The 21373-nt window shown below is 39.0% G+C and overlaps 1 protein-coding gene across 1 annotated transcript in view; it reads right to left on the minus strand.

Moving 5' to 3' along the window:
- Nucleotides 1-21050, minus strand: part of MUSK (muscle associated receptor tyrosine kinase) — a 62632-nt gene extending 41582 nt beyond the window's left edge. The window contains exons 1-5 of the mRNA XM_085307868.1: nucleotides 20966-21050; nucleotides 16625-16751; nucleotides 13141-13292; nucleotides 10571-10698; nucleotides 9907-10048 (exon numbers count right to left, since the gene is read on the minus strand). Of these exons, the coding sequence (XP_085163994.1) occupies nucleotides 9907-10048; nucleotides 10571-10698; nucleotides 13141-13292; nucleotides 16625-16751; nucleotides 20966-21044 (628 nt within the window). The 5' untranslated portion in view covers nucleotides 21045-21050. The remainder of the gene's footprint in view (nucleotides 1-9906; nucleotides 10049-10570; nucleotides 10699-13140; nucleotides 13293-16624; nucleotides 16752-20965) is intronic.
- Nucleotides 21051-21373: the final 323 nt, after the last annotated feature.

A 21373-nucleotide genomic window follows, 5' to 3' on the forward strand; every position in this document is an offset into this window, starting at 1 on the left:
TTACTAATCCATACAATATCATTTATGCTTGCCACCCATACATTCTTAAGCACGGTAAAAATGAGTCAACCTGTTTGCAGTCCTTGCCAATAAGAAGTATGGTTTTCCAAATCTCCATTAAGATTTGTTAATTTCACATCCATTCATTCTTTCTGAGAAATCTAAATCAGACATTCAAGGAGGGATAATAAGCAGAATGGCTGGAATTTCCTTCCCATTAGTAAGATAAATGGGGATATATGCATGGGAAATGGGATATACATGTATAAAAAAAGTTGCAGCATTTGTATTTTCTGACTTGTCAAATTAATCTGTGCAAAATCCCAACAATTCTTGAAATACCAGGTCTGAAAACCCACTGCACATTACGTTCATTGATCAGCAGTTGCAGAAACAGCCACACTGAACTATGCACAGCAATTTATCCTGTGCCAAGACCTAGAACTGAACAAGCGAGGCACAGTCTCTGCAACTGACACGATGGGACTGAATCCCAGCTCAGAGAACAAACAAATTCTTTAGTAAGCACGACCAGCAACTTCTCTCGTGCAGCAGAGACAGACTCTGCATATGGATCACCACCATTCACCTTACAGAAACTGTTCACGTCGTACCTTCACCACTGCTCACAATGTGCTTCCACCTCCTTCCAAAATTACTGGGTTAATAATTAAACCTCATGATAACTGTAGAGACAATTTTACTTTGATCCCTGTGTTATTCTTATCAAAACTGCAATATTTATCTTTTTGCAAGCTTACCAAGTAATTACAAAGAGGAGCAAAATGCTGCAAGCAAAGCTGATAAGAGACACTTCTACTTATCTCTATCAAATTTCTTACTTGTTTGTATTTAATCTCTGTCCAAAATGTGCTCATTGCCAGAGAACCATGGGCATGCAGACTATCAAAAGAAAAAATGATCAGATATTGTAGGAAACGCACAAAACCACTGTATTATTTCTCAAGGAACTAGGTGTTGACTCTAGAAGATCAGGCTCCAGAATAGCCAYAGGCAAGTGGTGCTTCATCATTTGCCTGTCCCCTATTTGTACTGCTGCCTCAAAGCCTGGATATCATACTAGTCTGGGAGGAGAATGTATTTTAAATCACATATATTTTAAATCTCATATTTTGTAAAACATCTCAAAAGTCTCCAAGCTCTTTTGGCTCCCAACATGATTTGGAAGGTTTGGGGTTTATWGTAGCTCTAAGACACTCTGTAGCACAGGTCAGACAGCTGGAAACTGCAACACCTACACATGCAGCCTGKAGCCTGAAGCTATACAACAACCGTGTAAGACGAACAGCAGAGACAATTCCAGATCTGTGTGGAAGGAAGATGGAGCAAATCACAACATCCCCATCCTGAAGCATATCCCTTCAGATTCTAAGCTGTGGTGTCTAATATCAAAGCAAGCTTTTCTTAGCAAGCCAATAGCTTTTCAAAGTAACCTTATTCTAGGGTGAGCTCCAAGATTTATGGATACTGGGGCAATTTGCATCAGTGGAAGGACTCCCTGAATGTTAAGTGCACTAACTGGCACAGGAAATTCTCAGCTATGAAAGACTTTGCAATGCATGTAGATGTCTCTGGAATCCTAAAAAACAGACCCTTCAAAAATGCAAAGCTATAATAAAGGGGAGTAAAATGTAAATAGATAGCTTATATCCTGTGTAACTATATAAAACCTGTTCAGTACAAGTGTTCATTTCTATATACAGAGCAAACAGCAGATTCAAGGACAAGTGAGGATAATGTGTTCAAATTACTTCCCAAGGAAATGAATAAGGAAATTCTTTTCATGTCAGTACTAACCTTATATATGCACTTGGTTTCTTTGACAGAAAGACTCCTACAAAGCGCTCTGTACTCTGTTTTTTTCTAGAATATGAAGACATACTGTTTTAACTCTGCTATTACACCTTACGGTGTGTCAGACTGGAAAAGAGGTTCTTGGTCTCCTGAATCAAAAAGCAACTCTATTGCTAGCTGCATTTGTGTTTGCATTTGGCAACCAGCTCAAAGAGGAATAGAGACAGGTGAGAAGCAGCACTTGCATTTTGCCTTCCCATTTCTGAAACAGCAAGCAAAACTGTCCAGTTCTCCACCATTATACAACTGGGAGACTTGGCCAAGTTGGTGCAAAGGCCTTCTGAGAACTACATGGACAGAGGTGGTGGCTTTGCTTAGTAATATTCCTACTATATTTTGCATTAAAAAGCTTGTGCTTCTATAAGGCCTGTCCTGCAATTCACTGGCACAGGAGGTCCCAGTGTGACCATTACAGCAGTAATGGCAGAGTGTATCTCTTTTGACTGAGGCTGTCATAACTTATTCCTGAGTCACAGAAGATCAAGCTTCAGGAATAAGTTCAATAGTTTTTGTTTGTGCATTTGCGGAAGGTTTGGGGCTCTTTTATTTCTCCTGTGGGTCATCCTGTTGCCCTTTAATTAGAGTAATTGTCGTCTTTGTAGTATTTTAGAGCCTCTAGATGACTATTGTGATTACAGTAGGTAGGAGGAGATTAACTAGATATTTCTGGCCTTCAGTTATACCCATAACAACCTACCAAGGCCAGTCTGTTACTTTAGTGCAACTACATGCAAGCCTACATTTTCTTTCTCTGCAACGCTCCCCATWGCCACAGCCCTTTGCAACTTCTAACAACAAACTGCAACATTCTCTATTTTCTGTCATAAAGCATGGTCTGCGTGTGCATACCTCAACACCATCACAGACAGGAAAGGAATTCCTTTCCTAAAGTTCCTGCTTCTGCTCATGACAGAAGCAAACACCTTTCCTCTGTTTCAGTATTCAGATTTCACTTGGGAAGAGCCCTGCACTTAAACACAAAATCACAAACCTCCTCTATCAGTTTGCTTCTTGGCAGTAGTCTCACTTCCATCTCAGCAAAAGATCCCACTTTAGAGGATTGCACTGATACACATTGAAATTTCATTTGATAGTTGTTCTGTAGGCAGGGAAGGAGGAGTCAGTGTAAGTATGCTGACATGCTAGCTTGATGGYGACTTAGTGTCTCCTTTTCCTATTCTGTCTATGCAAAGAATATCCTGAAACACAGAAATGGTGACACAAAAGTGTAGAAAACATAGTACATTGGGAGTCAGTYTTCATATGATATAAGGCCCATCTCTGGAATGCGGTATAATCGAATTGACAGATTGGTTAGGTTTAATACAGATGTTTATTCTTGTTACCTGAATTATTGTGTGATTTGCATGTCTTTTGACTTATCTGTGATACAAATTTTTCCCAAGACTACATAAAAAAACCTCAAAATAGCTGAAGGAAACTGATGATTTACAGATTGTGGCCACAGCATGTTAACTAAAAAGCCAAGGCATTGCCTTCAGTTATCTCCCGGTCTGCTATGCCCTCTCTGTCCCCAGTAATTAGAGAAGTAGGGAAACAACAAAAAACTGTAAAAAATTTAGACAGATCTACCTATATACTTCTGACATCCTTCACTCTGAATGGATGATTCTCCAAGTAAGCCCGTCCTATTTTTTAAGGGCAAGGCATTCTCAAAATGGCTTATAGGGGAAAATTTGTGTGGCTGGTGGCAGATATTATTTTAAATAATAAGCAATAAACTATGGGCAGGAAAAGACTTCTGTCTACCAAGGTTGGAACACAAAAACAAATAACATCTAAGTCATTGCTTTTACTCTTGTTTTGTTTTGATTTGTTTGCTTTTTTGGCTGTCACAGAGTAGCATAGGAAGAAGCAGACTAGGAACATTTTGATGGATGGCTGAATGAAACTCTCTGAAAAAAGGAAAAGTAGCCCTCAATCAATAACCACATTCAGCCAATTGGAAACTCCAAAAAGGATTTAATCCAAAAATGTTATGAAAATCCTGGAGAACTGAGTTAGTTTTCTGTTAAATGTGCTTGATCTTCCAGCACTTGTCCTGGCTGAATTATGTTTTGAGGGGTTTCCTTGCAGACTTCTGATTGCTAATTTCTCAGCATGAGTTTGTGCAGTGATGGCTTCAAAACTAAACATTATTATACAGTATACACCAAAACTCTTCAATTCCACAACTCTCTGGTGCCACAGGCTGGAGACTGGGCTCAATTTCATGCAAATCACAAGATGGAGGTTCACTAAATTATTCAGTATATAACCAATAGTACAACCTTGTACTCCTTCCTTTTCCATTATAGACCAGGTTTATAGTTTTCTCTTTYATTCAGGATGTCAAGCTAAAAATGCATTACTGGGGAAACTGGAAATATTGGAGGTTTCTCTAGATAAGTGTAACACCTAGAAAGGTGCAGCAGGCAGGTTGTTCTCAATCTTCAGAAAAAAGCAAAACTCTCTTTTAGGATTTTTATACTCTTCTTCCTAGCATGTAATGTTAGATAGTACCATAGACAAACCAGAGGAACATACTACAAAGGACTTCCAGGTATCTGCTTTTTCAAGAATGAAAGGACACCTCTCAAAAAAAAATCTGATCTTGAATTATATGACTACATAATCCACCACTACCTACTGTTTTGCAGTAGAGGCTTCTTATTTAATGGAAGAGTTGTATATACTTTTGAATATCTGTTCTAGGTACCACATCTACCCACATCTACAAATGATAACAAGTGATTAAACCAATTATTTTGCAAACTAAAAACATAAAAAAAAAGTGTTTGAGTAATTAATGTGCTCACATTTGGAGCACACATCCCCATGCCTCTTAGCAGACATGAGCTTAGCTCACAACTTCTAGTTAATCCTTTCAATACTTCATACTTCTTATAGAAATGGCTACGAAGAACATACTTACTGCATATGTCCATATGCAGTCCTGGGGAATGCAGAAGGCATACAATTTTAGGCAGTTGGCCTACAAGTTGAAACTGATAAGCGCTTGCCTGGTTTTTGCTGAACTGTTCCTATCAGTGGCCTGGATCAACGTCACTGCAAACATCAATGAAATCTGAAAATTCCTCCTGTTTTAAAGTGTGCGTTACATAAAGAGCTGCATGATACATGAAGGAAAGAACAGATGAATGTCTCACTAAAATTTTCTATCATGAAAACCCTATGGATTTCAAATGCTTAGATAAGGGCCAAAGACGGCATTCTTGGCACACCCTAAAGTACAATATCCTGCCYTCAATTTTCATTTACTTCAGTGAGGATTTCCGTACTTAAGGGCAACTGTGGTTATCACTGAAGGCAATAGATGCTCTCCAATTAATTTCCAAAAGCATAAGCTTCAAGTAAAACTGGATGAAACTTCTTAGCCTACATCAAAAAACTTCATCTTTCAGACAGCTGCATGACATACAGATCAGGGAAGCAAGTATGTACTTATACTCTCTTACAGTTCTGAATCTTGGAATCATCTAGGAGCCTTTCAGTCCCAGATTAATTCTGGGCATCAATACAGCTATCAACAGGAAATGTGTACAAATATTGCCCAATCACTTGGCAAGATACTGCTTCATTGAGTACATAAATGCTCTTTTCTCCTAGGGTTAGCAGATGTGTTCATTATCAAAACTGATAATGTAGCTATTAAACTGCTAGTTAGCAAAAAGCTTTAGAAAGAAAAGGAATACTGAATTGCTGGTGAGGAATGTTTGGTCTCCAGGAAATTAAAAAGATACAAATAGCCAAGATAACCACACATTCCTTTATCTCAATGTATGTGTTACATGCTATGAACATTACTGGATGTACATGAGTAACAAGAAATCATTCTAACATGCTAAGTTTAGCAGAATCAGCAAACTGATCATTGCTTATTTGGTTTGATCAGCAAAATACATTGATCATCCCTCTTTAATCTACCTATTAAAGTTCTGATTAAATTGGAAGATCTACTGAAATGTTGTATTTCTTGGTTGTAGTCCTTAGATTGTGCTGAACATGGTAGCAAAACAACCTATTTTAGCAGTCCTTCCATAGCTAATGGAGTATCCACCCACACAGAGATGAATGGTGAAAGCTCACCATACTCCTGAAAAAGCAGGTGGTTAGGGGGCTATGCAGGGGGTTAGTAGAAATCAGAAGAGAGCATATGGGCTGAGCTGCATGCAGAAGGCTTGTTTCTGCCTGCCCTACTCCTCTCTCAGGCTAGTACTTTTACTAATCCTTTCTTCCATAAGTTACATGGTCTATAATTAATTTGACAAAGGGGATAAAAGAAGTCAGCAAGAGTGGGCCTCGCTTTTTCCTGAGAGCTAAACCAGAGATGTTGCTGCATGACACTCCTCTCACAGCATCATTTTATTGTGATGGGACATACTATAACAGTAAAAACTGTATGCAAGCTTCCTTTGGCATGACAGCCACTCATCTAAAATGGTCCCTTACAAGGCAATCTTGGCATAGGCTTGCTGCTTCTRTCCCCTTCCAGCCTCCACCGCCTGCTCCGCAGTGTCTGATCAGTCCGGGCACCTTCTGCTGTGCTCAATGCTGCAGGATGCCAAAATATCTCCCTCACCCTTTTAATAGTGCCCAAGCCACTGAGGAGGCTTTTGATGTGGATAGTAGTATCCATGGGCTCAGCACATTTCTCAAAGAAAATCCTGGTTCCTTCTACAGACTCAGCAGCCAGATCTGCTGCAGTCATGTTTCTGCTCTAATGAGCTGGGTCTTTTAGGGAGACAATCCATTTCATCATTATTTGACAAATTTTGTATGGATTTGCTCTGAATTTGGTGTGAAGTGGAAAAATCACCGTCCAGGAAGACATGCTTCTTCAATTCTTTCTGTTAAAATTCTGACCTGGTTCTGGATATTAAAGTTTATTAATTGATTAAAGTCTATTAGTTCATTACACGGACTTTGGGGTTTTTAATTCACCCTTGGGAAAGAAATAGGCTGCTCTGGTTAGTGACGGTTTTTGGTAGGGTGTGCTGTATGAGGCAAAGCTCAAAGGATACTAGCTACTTTGGATACTTATCTCTTTTCAATTCACTGACAAAATCTGAAAGTATTGAAAAATTAATTTTCACTATGTAATCTTTCTATTACTTTCTGTTTCTTGATAAGAACCACATCAGAATCTTAATTTAAAATTGTTGCTCAAATTATTCTGATTTTGCTGCAGAAATAAGTGAATGAGCGGAGTTCAGTATTTTAAGTGTAAAGGAAATTAAATGGGAACAGAGGAAAACATATTTGGGGGAAGACAAAGAAAAATAGTATTTTCAGTCTGTTTTGTCCTGGACTGTTAAAACTAGATTAAATGAAAACTGTAAGGCACCTCAGTGATGCAAATTCTCAGGTCAAGATATCATCAGTTGTTTGAGTTAATGGATCCAGCACAGAGAATATTATGTTAGAGGCTTGCTGTTGTTTCTGGGCTCAGTTTCAGCAAGACATATAAACATGTGCCTGACCTTTCATGCATTAAAGAGTCTTACTACATTCAAAGGCAGAAGGTCAATCTTTAAAGCAGCTGGATACATCCATACTGTGAATGATGTCTGAAACTATCTGCAGCACTAATGTAGAACTCATTCAAATGGTTGCTTATGACAGAAAATTAGAAACCTCTTTCAGAAATCAGGACCCGCCTGATCTAGATTTAGATAGGCATAAATATTTGCACTGCGCTTTGAACAAGCATTTGCCTCAAATTAAATATTCATAGTTAACCAGCCATGCTCAGTCATTTTATTTTAATATTAAACCACATTATGCAGGGCAGTAACTCCAGTGAGTGGCAGCACCACAGTTTAGGGGAAGATGTTGCCGTGTCGTTACAGAGAAGTAACAAGCAGCACGTTTTTGTTAGTTTTGTGAACACAGGATTCCAGACAATGCTCAGGCAAGGTTGACTGAAGTGTCATTTTCTTACATCATGCCATTTTAGATTATTATTTACTTGGAAGCATTTTAAAACGATACTTAGTGATAGGAGGGGAACACTAAAAATTATGATTACCTGGGTGAACCACGCCATCCGAGGGGTATGTCGGGGGGTGCATATGTGTGTGCATCCTTGTTTGAACAAGTATATATATATATGTGGGTGTATGTTAAACGCTCATGAGAGTTAATCTAAAATACAAGGCAAAAGTGCTCTGTATGCACTGCACGGATTATTACYTCTGGATTTTGGAAGCCAAAAGGTAAAACAAATATGCACGACTCTAGTTTGGGTGGCAGCCTGAAATGAGACATACTATATGGGTGCCCTACAAAAGAAAACAAAGAGAGCCTGGGAACGGCATTGCTTTGTTCGCACAACACATGAATGGAACATGAAGGAAAAGTCTGTATGTGAGCACTGAGCTCCCAYTGATTAATTAAGAGCTAATCTGTCTTGTTTTAAAAAGAGCAAACACAGGCTCTCCTTTGCAAGTAGGATATTTGTGGATTAATTCGCCACTCCTTGAATTAACAGTCACTGCATAACTGGACACAAGGATAAAACAAGATATTAATCTAAGCAGCCCCAATTTTGGTGYGATCACAACCCACTTTCAGATACTCTAAATCTAAAGGTGTCCGATAGATACAGAGCAACAAAATCACAGTGCCTGAAGCCCCTTTGCAGTGATGGGGAATTTGTATGCATAGCATTGAGAATTTGCCTCAGTCAATTCTTGATCAGCCTTTGGCCGCTGTCTCAACAATGGGGCCAAACCAAAACCGAGGACATAGACTGTTCAGAGGCAGATCCAAGTATCTTCAGTTTGGCTCCTCACTTTGAGCTCAAGAGAAGTGCAGCTCTGAATCTACATTAGGAATAGCTGCCTTCCTGTTTTAAATCTATTTAAGAAATGTCTAACATACTTGAAGTCTGTACATGTAAATATTTTTAAAAAATGAAAAAATGAATGCATTTTTTAGGCAAACAACAAACCTACAGTAATTTGCAGTTGGATCTAATACACCTGATCCTGCTCCCAGAAGAAAGTCAATGGTCCTCTTAGAAATGGGATTGTACCCTAAATAACCTCTGATATTCTCGGACCAAATGTAACTTGTGCTAGTCTTCTGAAGCTTACTCGGCAAATGGAGATCCTTTTCCACTTTTTACAGCACGGCTGATTCTATTCTGAATAAGCAATAAAAATAATCCCTTCTGCTCTGCAAAACCTCATTTAACCCAACTTCCCTCATAGGAGCCAGGAACACTGAGTGCTTTAATGCCTATATTCAAGTTCCCCTACAGCCCACAGGTCTCCAGAATTGATGGTGATTTATACCAGAGAGCAAATACTTTGTGTAAATAAAAGAAGGACACTGAGTAAGTAAAGATCAGAGACAAAATCAATCCAGTGTACAGTTTAGTGGGCAGAAAATGTTTAAGTCCTCAGGGAAAACAGCTCTGTTTAGCCAAAGAATCAGCTAATTCAGATGAAAAATCGGAAGGGGAAGGGACATACACATACTGTAAAATGCTGCACCATTTAGAGCTGCAGCTGTCTCTGATCACACTCTTTGCAGCATGCTTCTCTCTCTCTGAAAAGTTTCCAGAGCCACCAGTTTTCATACTTGTCTACCTCTACAAGCCATCCGCTACAACCTATGGTAATGGTAAGACTTTCAAACAAGAAACAAGCTGGCCTCTTGGAAACCATCAATCAGAAGAAAAAGCCAATGGACTAAGTACATATTTGGGAGCCGTTTCTCAGACAAATTTCATACTAGAGTCAAAGCAGCTGTGGAATATGACTATCCACAGATAGTCGTTTTTGCCATCAACCAGCAAAGGGAATGAGTGTGAACCAACTTTTGTTTCTCGCTTGGCTTTTTTTTCCCTTCTCTTCCCCTGCCTTGTGGGTTACCTCTGGGATACTTTTGCCAACATTAAAATGATATTTCAGGTTAATTTAAGTTAACTAGAAAGTATCTGCCTGTAAGGTAGGTATACCTATACCTCTATAACCAGAGCGAAGTTCAAGGGTTACTCACCTTCCACAACCACTGTAGCAGGTTTTGAATAGGCTGTGCCCAAACTGTTCTTGGCTACACATCGATATTGCCCAGCATCTTCTCTCTGAACATTGTGGATCCTTAAATTCCCTGAATCGAGAACAGCAATGCGAACATTTTCCTGCCAAAGAAGGGAGGGATGGAGTTAACAGACAAGAAGGAAAGAACATCTTCTACAGACTACACATAAGCAGTACCAAATTTCCATTTAAAATGATTGGGCTTATATGCATAGAAATGATCTGTGTTGTGCTGTGATGGAAAAACTTTTGGCCAGCTCTTCCTGGTCAGCACTGGCACAACATATTCACTCATCCCTATTTTTGTAGATCAGTGAATTATATTTTCAAAAAGGTCATGGATCTTAGCAAAGAAGTTAAAAATACATTATTTAGGAGAATACTCACAAATGCACTTTGCAGCCAGCATTTGGCCACATCTAGTAGTAATAAATAAACGAGATACAGAAACACAGGAATGTTTTATTTTTAGGTAGAATTATTATGAATGCTGACATTTAGTAGATAAACCAGTAGATTCCTGAAATGCTTGCTTTCTAGCGAGGAGAATTCACAAATAGTATGAATGATGCTTATATTTTATCACAATATCCAAAACGAGCAATACTTTATTTTCTACTCACCTTTACCACTGTTTCTCCTTTGATCCATGAAACAGAAGGTTTTGGATTCCCCATTGTAGTACATGGAAGGACTGCCTTTAACCCTTCTATTATTTCCACATTTATAGGAGGTCGGGTTATTCTGGGTCCTAAAATTTAAAAAGGTAAAAATTAAATTTGAACTGGAGGTAAGAAATATTATAACAGGATACATTCCGAAATGTCCTTTGCCAACAAAATATCTTGTTGTTTTTTCTGTACATTTCTGTAGCTGAAAGATAGATGGGTCTTAGTAGGTCATGAGCTGTTTTGGAAGAAAAATCTTTCTCAAGCAAAGCTTTCAGAGTTTCAGTTTACAGATAAAAAACAACTAAGTTACATAGGTTATTCATTTTCAGGAGTGTAGTTTGACAGTAATTTAAATTAGGACATGGGCTAAAATCCAGATCCAGATAAGAGTATTTCCAATATTTCAGAATGTTTGCATTCCCAGTTTTGGCATTCATCATTGCGTAAACAGTGTCTTGCGTAAAAGCTCAGGTCTGAAGTGAATAGATTTTGAAACAATTTTAATTTAGGCTTGTCTCTAGCTCAGTAAGAAGGATGTAAAAACTCAATGGATGTCACTAAGAGAAGGATTTATGACTAAGGCCAGTAAAAAGAAGAAAGGTCCTTAAAGAAAAAAACAATTAAACTCATTTGAAATCAGTTTGGGGCAAACTTAAATTCATTTCATCTGAAAAGAAATGTGGTCTAGCTTACTCAAAGCTGAGAGTAGAACTGATCTTCATCTTAGTGTTTTGAGAGATTTGAACTTTTGTCTCCTTTGCACATTACTGAACCAGCAGAAGAGTGGCTTTCAAAGAGCGTTCACCTCCTGACCAGCACCTGTGGACAGCTGGGGTGATGGAGGAGCTGCAGAATTAGCAAACCTGGAGGATCATGCTCATTAGCACAAACAAAACCCTTCCTACACACAGATGCTGTAATAGGTATACATCTAGGCTCACTGTTTAAGTGTTCATGTAAATAACTAGTCACACGAGTTCAGTTTTACTGAGCTAGCCACGTTATATAAGCATTTGTGAGAACCATGCCCCTGTGTTAAAAGTGGGAAGACTACATTTATACCTTGATGTTACAGACCTTTCAAGACTGCTATTAAGAAAAGTGAATAGCATATGCTTGGTTTCATTGCACTCAGGCATAAACCTGATTAATGAAATAGTATATTTACACAGTAAGTTCATATGGGATTTTCACAGTATTGCTATGAAGGGATAATCTATCAAATTGTGATGCTTACAAAGTTTCGCACAAAGCAGATTCTTCAAAAGGTCTTTTTTTAATTCTTGCCACACAAACAGTCCCTGTGATTCTAGCACAAGTATTTGTTATTCAAAATGAATAATCATGGGCAAGTCAGACCATATTTAGTTAAGATATCACCTAATGCGCCATAACAAAATAGCTTAGGCATAGTATTTTAAATTTATATGACCGCTACATAATTAACTTGTGGAATTCCACTCCAGAAGACATCCAGGCTCAAGAACAGCAAAGGAACTAAAAATAGAAATTAAACAAAGCTTCAGCTGAACACTAACAGACCTGAAGCAAATAGCTGAGTAAATTTGTGAAGGATTAATTCTTATATGACAAAAATATGGCATCAGCACTAATACAGAAGGCAGTCCTTACATAGATGCTACGCGCATGTAAGCTTTGGACACTTTGTCCAGCACATAGCTGTCTTAATGGCCTTGACATCTTACATAAAATATAGGTCTTACCTGAAGACAGCACTGCAAGCCAGACCTGTAGAGGACATGGGCTCCCTCTGTCTTTGTAGGTGCTCTAATGTTTGCTAAAGCCCTTCTTATTACATTCTTACCTGGTGCCAGGAAGACATTCCTACCTGTTTGACTCCTTCTCAGGCATATAAAACTGAAATCTTTATTATGAAGGTTTTGCACCAGCCTTTGAAGTGTCCTGCACTGCCTACTTACAAAAACAAGCCTTTTCTCTTCTGCAGGGTCTGGGCAGTGTCCCACCTCTGGGGGAGCCCACAGCACCAAGACTATGAAGGAACCACAAAGCTGCACCTTTCTAGCACATTGCAGTGCCACTCATCTGAATACTGAGCTTTTCTTGTAGAGTCACATGGCCTGGACCATGCACAGCATCTTGCCTGTCTCTGCCTGTCAGACAGAGCCCCTCTGTACCCAGGCTGCCCCGATGTGGGGCATGCTGTGAGAGGGCAGAGGTTGTCGTGCTGCAAGGAGAAGCTGGCAAGGCCAATCGCAGAGCAGAACAGAGGGAGCAGGGGCTTGGGCTGCTTGGAAGCAAGTCTTATGCATAAAGCGTGCCCCTGGGCAGATCTGCAAAGATCCTGGCACATACAAAACCAACCGACCACATTAAAGGAAGAAAATGCAAAACTCAGTGTGCTCAAACATGCAAAAATAGAGAAAGACAGAAGCTGGGTTGTGGTTGTTTTTCTCCCAGTAGACGAGGAACAATTAGGCAGTTCTGAGGAGAAGGACGCTTTTGTCCCGCATGCAGCTGAGCTTCTTTGTTTTTGCACTTACGCATTTTTACTTGCAGAGCTCCACAGCTCTGTGCAGCCACTCCAACCCCATTGTCCGCGGTGCAGCAATACACCCCATCATCGCTGTCCTCCACGCTCAAAATGGTCAGGAGCTGCCCGTTCCTCTGTATGCTGTACCTGGTGTCAAACAGCCTGCAAGGCACAGCACAGCACTCCTTAGGAGATGAGGGGAAGGTAGGGAACAGACAGAGGGAATTGCATGTGTATTTGCAAACTACCGATGGCACTAGAAAGGACAACTTAAKCATTTTTATTTTCAACCTGTAAAGGTAGGGAAAGGCATTGAAAGTGTCAAGGTGAGCTTTATGATTTGTTCTGTTTTTTACTAAATCATGCAATTCCTAACTCCCACTGGTGTGGCAGCACTTCTGCCCCCACTCCGGTATTGATAGAATATGTCTCACAGTAGTATCTTGGGTTCCTGTCTGCAAGATGCAGGCATGAGCACAAGTCATCTTAATCCAGCTGGTTCCTATGTTAGATATAATTATTCAGTGCAAAGAAAGGACTGTCTACTTAGGAACAGGAACTGCTGAAACATTTTTAAAAAGCCTTCTTGAGATAAAAAATGTTTTTTCTCTTAATGAATAACTTTCTGGAAATATTTTTTTCTTATTATGAAAAAAATAAAGCTATCAAAAGCCAAGCATTCTTATGTGTCTGCATCTAGAAGTGTTTTTGTTTATTTGTTTGGAACTATAGAAGATAAAAGTGTAGCTACAACAATGAAAGCAGGATTTACTCTGGAAAAACATAGCAAAACATCCTATCAGTTTAGTGGAACAAGATTTGCATAACATTTCATAAATTCATTAGTGTTTGACTTTTGCACCTTTTTTGATACCTTCCAGAAGCATGTTCATGCAATTGGCCTTTGATTCTGACAAACATTAGTTAAATAGATCTGATAAGAGGATTGTCTCCCAAGTTGTTGCAAATACCCGATGTCTAAATACGCATTTTTTGGTCTTTTATTGTTAAAAATTGTACTAAGTAATCTGAATATGGCCTCTAAGGTGTTATAGGCTCAAATTTCCTTACAAAAGTACGTCATCCAGGCTTTAGTGTTAAAGGATTGTATAACTATCAACTGTTGTGTAAAATGCGTGGTCTCTTTTTTTTTTTTTTTTTTTTTCCAGAGGAAAACTTATCCAGAAAAGCCTATGTCCTGACTAAGAGGTCTAATCTCCCACATAGGCAAGAGAAATCCTTGGAATATTGGGCAGATTTTCCTGCATGTAGTGATCTATATATGGCACAAAATAACTGAACAACTTTATTATAGAGGTTTGTAGCCTCCCATTAGTTTAGCTAGTTTGCAGTTCAAAATGAAGGAGCAAGTGATTTTCCTATAGTTAACTGTTATATGCTATTAAGCATAGCATATTTTTCACAAATTTCAAGACCAAAAAGAACATGGAAAGGTGCTTCCAGAAAAATAATGCTGACCATAGCCTGTATCCTGACACTACTTTCACTGAAGCTGAATGTTTACAGATTGTTTTGCTTCAAAGGTTAGTCATCCATTCAGGGTGCCTGAACCTTGGCAAGAAAAGAAAAATTCATAAATAAAATAACTGTTATTTATTGCTTGCAATAACTAKTCTCTTTGAAGTTTGCCTCACACACACACACGCACACACACACACACACACAAATATATTTATACTTTTTTTAGAAAAAAATGTCCACTGTTTTGATCCTTTTCCATTGTGCAAATACTTTCATCCAAGCTCTTGGAAAGTAACTGAAATAGTTTCAGCTTATCTATTTCCCTGTCTTTAGTCCAAATTTTTGTGTCCAGCAGCATTGGCTGTTAATGTCAACACAGCTTTGGAAAAGCAATTTAGCTTCTGCTACTATTGCTGCCTCAGAAGTCCCAGGAAAGGAAAAAAGCAGTCAAGATCTCTAGCCTCACAAGAAAAGCTTTTTGGATTAGTATTTTCTCTTTTGGTTGATGTTGTGAAAAAGGCAGTATGTCTAAAAGAGAATGGAATTCCTTTTAGAAAACGGTGATGGGYTTTTTAAAATGGAAATTGGGACCAAAAAGGATCTGTTTTCCATATGATTTTAGAGAAGGAGAGTGGCTTTTTAAAGTCTGTGGGAAGAGAAAAGCATGCAACCCCTAYGTGAACGCTTCCTCAGCTACATGCTACCCTACATGCTTCCTCAGCTAGCTTTTATTTTCAGGCTTAGTGTCACTTAGGAGGAAGTAATTAGGACAAAGGTAACCTGATTTGGAAATTTAGGCCTCCATTTCATAGGAAGTCGTGTCAGAGAATTAAGATTGAGGTTTTGCTGGTCTTCTGTTGCAGGCAACGAAATAAGATTTCTAAAGGAAAGCATGCGTATGTATAAACAACTGTTTTATTCTAAAATGGCCTTCCCAGCAACAAGATCTCTTTCTATTGCCTACTTATTTAGAGTTTGCAGAGCCCACAGTTCACGGGCAGTTTGGACGCCCAACCCCAGCTTGCTTCGGGAGACCATCTGCACCTGCCTAAAACAGAAATCTCCCACCAAGAACCAGCCTTAAATGTAAYGCACAAATATTATTCTGTAAATTTCCATTACAGAGAGAATCACAAATAGAGATCAAGAAGGGATAAAGCCATTCGGCAGATGCAAAGTGATTTCAAAGTTAAGATATTGGATCTAGATTACTTTACATCGGTGCAGCTCGAGCAATAGTAGCAACTTCCAGAATACACTTGCAAGGTATTGCTCTTTACAGTGACTGATATTTGAGAATGCACTACACAAAAAAGCTAGTTTCTCCCTGTTAAATCCAGAAGTGAACAGTAATGTTTTTGTGTGATAGGAGCTCTTCCATGTAGAAGTTTCCAAGTGCATTACAAACACTCAGGCAGCAAGTCTGGCAATGCTTCCTTTAATTATTATATAACATTATCCTGCTTTGTAAAAGAGTAAACTGAGGAACAAAGGGAACTGCGCCATTTGAGGCCAGAAAGCAAATTCCTTGCATAGCTTACAACAGAAACTGACTCTCTCCAGGCTCAAGTGTGTGAAGTTGTGAAAGACAGCTACTTTTAACATACCCAAAACTGAGACTCAGAGAAAATTCAATGCCACATACTGTTGTTGCCTACTCATATATATTCAAAACAAGCCCATGTTGCCAAGAAAATGGCTTTCCATGTTCTTTTAAGGAAGCATGTAGCAGAGCCAGAGGTTAGACTACTTGCCCTCTGTATTAGCAACAGTTTTCTGTTTCTGTTACCACCGACCATATGCCTGCACTGTCCCCAGGGAGCTTTTATGGCTCCTTAAAAAATAGAGGTTCTCTAAAAATTACAGCCACTTGTCCCTCCAGCCCTAAACCAGTTCTGATTTTTCCAGATGCTGTCTCTGCCATGAAGAAAAATATGGATTTTTTGGAAGGAGAGCCTAAAAGCCATCACACAGTGGCTGCCTGCATGCCACAGGGCARAGCTGCTCCTTACCTGATGGGAATRCTGTTGCGTGTCCACGTAATCTCTGGTTCTGGATACGACTCCACGACACACACGAACTTGGCGACGTCCTCCACCAGTGCATCCACCGTTTCCAGAGGAGTGCTGATAAAGGGAGCTGCACAGAGGAGAAGAAAATGTCCAAAACCTCCAGCTGCCTTCTGGACAAAAGATGCTGATGGTGCCAAGCTCCTGGCAGGGGCAGGCCAAATGAAGACCAGATCCATCCCTGCACAGTCACTTCATGGCCTTCTCCACAGTGTAGATGCACTTTATGCATCCTCCATGCATTCACTTTAACTGAGATCACTCAGGGTTTGCTTGCTGCAGCCCACTGTTGTTTTCTTTTCCTACTTTTTGCGTTTTCCCTGGTGTTTTCTGAAGAATACGAAAGTATGGCCCAAGTGCAGAGTGGTTCAAACCATCTGAGCATATCCCTTGTTTCTAACCCTTCTCTCTACATCAGATGAACGGCACTGGGTGCCACACTGTGAAGGCACAGCCAAAGCTGTGGCTGTTAGGCCTGAGCTGGTATTGCAAGAAAAAGTGCACAAAAGTGAAGGGGCGCTCCCCTGATCCCGGGGGTGGGCATAGTGCCTTGCTGTTAGTGCGCAAGGCATGAATTTTGGGCTTCTTTATCACAATTTTTGGGGGAGGGAACTAAAATATAACACTATCTTCTTCAAAGGGAAGCTTGTAAAAACCCCTCGGGTCACCTATATTCATAGCCTGACTAATGCACATGCTCTTTTCTTCATCTTCTCTAACCCAATAACACCACAGTTAAAACTCTAATAACTGTACCGTATGCTCATTATTACAGACTTGTCATAATACATTATTTGATTTGATTTTATCTTAAGAAACACATTTTCCATCACATTGGTAAAGTACTGAAGCATGGATGGAAGGGATCAAAGGGTACTCCTAGTGAATCACTTTCTATGCACATAGTATGCATTACAGCCATTGCAGCCAAAGACATATGAATGACTTTTAATATATAGCTGTGAGGGACATGTATACAATATTTGCTGGACTGGATTTCACTGACAGCTGTGCATGTTCCTTAAACACCACCTTGAAAATGTGCAACGGATGTAAGAATCTTCCTGTTCCTTCACAATACAAAAAAAAAAAAAAAATAAATATAAAAAAAAAAAAAAAAAAAAAAAAAAAAAAAAAAAAAAAAAAAAAAAAGCAAGCAAGCCTATCCATCATAAATTATCACAGGATATATTTTGATTACTGTAGCATTATCTGATACAGTCTGTGTTTTTCATAGAAAAGCCTGCCTGTGTATTTACTGACTCTCCTTTGTACAATTAGATTTAAATATTTGCAAAAACTAAACAGCACCAGTTTTATCCTTCCTTCCTAAAAATTGGCAAAAACAAGATATTCCAACATAAATAACTGATTAGTTATAAGGCATTTACCTTAATTCTTTTTTAGTTTGTATGGGAGTAAAACTAGATTCTCTTTGGAGTGCAGCTGGAACAAACATGGGAATTTAAAAATGGATTTACTCTGTTAACCTCAACTATCAAGTTTATGAGAAAGGCCCAAAGCCTTTGAAATGTCTATCAATAATGTTGCTGTATTATATGAAACATTTCTGTGTTATATGAGTTCAGATTGCATAGTTATTAATTACTATACTTACATGAAAAGAAGATCCTAAAACTACAGCTAAGATAGGACAAAGGATTTTACGCAAGCATTAATTAAACGTGTCTGTGTCAGGATTGTTGTTTGAGATCACTGTTTTAAAAGGTATCAGGCTTTGATTTATTTCTAGATAGAATGTACTGTCTGTGCATATTGCACCTGGGATGAATCCCACTTCAGTCAAAGTGAATGGAAGTTTCTGGTGAAGTCCTAATTTCCCTGCTGGTAAAAACTGTCTTTGGAGAATAACCTCCATTAATGGTTATCATATTTTCTTCAAAGGGGCTGTTATTATTTCATGACAGATTTTATGAGGTTTTGGTATAAGTTAATCTGACTGAAATAGCATTTTATGGTCTAATTTTATATATGATGTTTTTATTGCTGTTGTCCACATGCCTTGATCTCCCTTGAAGGGTGCTCTTTTAACCCTGAGAAATGTAAATTCATACAGTAACCTAAACTTAGAGCAACCAGTTTTATAACTGTGTTGTCACAATAACAATGGCTATTATGACAAAGAATAAAGTTAGATTTGTACTAAAAGCTAATATGCCAGGTGTATAGTGACAACATTTTATTATTTGGGCAAATAAGGACTGTCAGGTTTATATAGTAAATATATATATTCATTTGGAACAGTTAAGTTCGACATATGACACAATTATCTTTAGCAACATTGTCTGCCAGGGGTCCAATCTAGCATCCCTGAAATCAATCACATAACTTTCAGGTCAGAATCAAGCCTATACTAATAGAAAGCCTGGGACCCTTGAAGAATAATCATGTTAGCAACGGCAACGCGTTCTGTAATTATTCTCCTACAGCCTTATCTTTTCCTGTACTATAATTAAATGCCAGGAGRGCAGAGAAGGTCAAGAAAATATTCCTTTTGCTATGGTGAGAGAGAAAAAGGACACAACCCCAGAACACATGGGGTATATCCATGCAACACAGCAAGTGCTGCAGTGTACTGCCATTTTGTTTTAATACAGCGAGGGAGCCCCAAAATGGCCACGAAGGTGCGTCTTTAGAGTGAGCCATCAAAAACGCTCAGCTGTTGGTATCAGCCAGCGTTCTCTCAGGAAGTTAATCAAAACTTATGGTGCCTATGCTACCAGATTTTCACATGGGAAAATAAAATCAAAACAAAGCACTGATACATTTACCGTTTTGTTTATAGCTGGCCCAAGATCTTCAYGCGACTTGCATCAGGCTCTCTGACAACTTTAGGTTGCACTATGGCTTTAAATAATGTTAAAAATCAGATAACTTACACATCTGTAAAGCCACTCAGGTGCCATTCTCCTTGGATGTCTGTTGTAGTTTCTGGATACAGCAAAATCACCCACAGCCAGTTACAGGGCCAAATTGCTTTTCACATCTTGTGAGAAAACCAAACTCTTATTCTGCTTTCAGCCCACCAGAAAGTACCAGATTATTTTGCTTTTGGTTTTTGATTTGTAATTTTAAAACGGGGAAAGCCACGGGAATAAAACAAACAGTAGAGCTCATCTGCACTGCAGCGTTACAGATGCTTTGAAATACTGCAACTCCTCTAGTCAAAAACTGCTCATAAATGTGTTTCCTGCTAATACTATAGAACCTCTGTTGGATACCACTTCCTTGTATTTGCGTATTCAACCTCTCTCAAAAACATGCCAATCCAGCCACACATGACGTTTCAATTGTTTGAGAAATATTCAAAGCCACTGTCTCAATGAAGGGTTCATATCTCCTCATTGTGCAATGCTACAAGGAAAAAATCATTCCCATTCCTTTCTGTTTTTCTTACTGCCTTTGCAAAAAGTTGACATTTAGCTTCTAAAGCTTTTTATAAAGAAGAGATCTTTATTTTCAGTTTTGAGGCCAGCCTGACTTCTTATTATAATACAGCAAGGGAATAGCAGCAATGTTGGCCTAACATAGGTGACTACTGGTCTTCATGAGTTTTTTTTTTTTTCTTTTTCTTGACACTATACATTTCTGGCATCATGATAATTGCTATGTGATGGAACTGTTTGTCAGCAGGGTTACCATATGGCAAATCCAGAAGAACCCTGCTGCGCTTCATGCTGCGAACACTTCTCTGAACAGAYTTTTTATCAGTTCTTGTATTGGCTAGAAAGGGTGTGTGTGTTTGTGTGCACACGCGTGCCTACCGGAGAGGAAGCAGACATAATAATTATATGTTCTACACAACAGATATGAAGAATATTTTCTTATTATAAAGGCATTAAAGCTATTTACTTCATCTTAAGCTTTATACATTTGTAAGTACACATAAACATGCAGAGTACCATAAATCTTTGGATTCCACAACACTGTGCTTTCAGTAGTTTAATCCTCTAAGATTCCTTTAACAAGAGACATGTCCATCCCACACAGACTGGACCTAAGGTCTTCTTTGTCCTTTAGAATGGGACTAAATGCTATTCCTGTGCAAACAATCTTTATTCTGTGACACAAATATGAGATTATTTTCGTGGATATCCTTGTAAAAACAATAAAGTGATCACTAGACAGATGAAGCTGAAAGCAGCACATTTCTGCAGCTTTCACAACAGTGCCCACCCCGCAGTTACCAGAGATGCCTTTCCCTTGTAAAATCTCTTTAGCAAGTGGTAAAAGCAGAGAAAGATGAAAACTCTTTAAACAAACCTTTTGGAAGCTTCTCAGCCAAGCTGAAGGCTGCCAGGGTGAAGATACGTACGAGGGGAATGTTCAGGAGGTCTTTCATGTTTGATCCAGAAAAATAGACGGCTCCTTCAGGCAACGTGTACGGAGATCGCTGCCTGTTTCATTTTAGACCATGGTGYGTTAACAAAAAGTTCCTGTGCTATCGTCTGAGCAGGGTCTATGGGATCTAAGTATAATCAGGAATTCTCAGACTTGGCTGTAGTGATGGACATGACCAGCTGGTGTGTATCCACTTAGGTCAGTGTGAAAACGTGGGGCTCATGAAACAAGAGAACGCAAATCCCTTTAGAATTCCTTTTAAGCGAGCAGTGAGGAATACAATGGCCAAATGCTTTTCCAAAACAATACCCTAACCCAATATAGTAAAAC

This window comes from Rhea americana, unplaced genomic scaffold (assembly GCF_003343005.1).
Source record: "Rhea americana isolate MKP2758 unplaced genomic scaffold, rheAme1 scaffold_267, whole genome shotgun sequence".
Lineage (NCBI taxonomy): Eukaryota > Metazoa > Chordata > Aves > Rheiformes > Rheidae > Rhea > Rhea americana.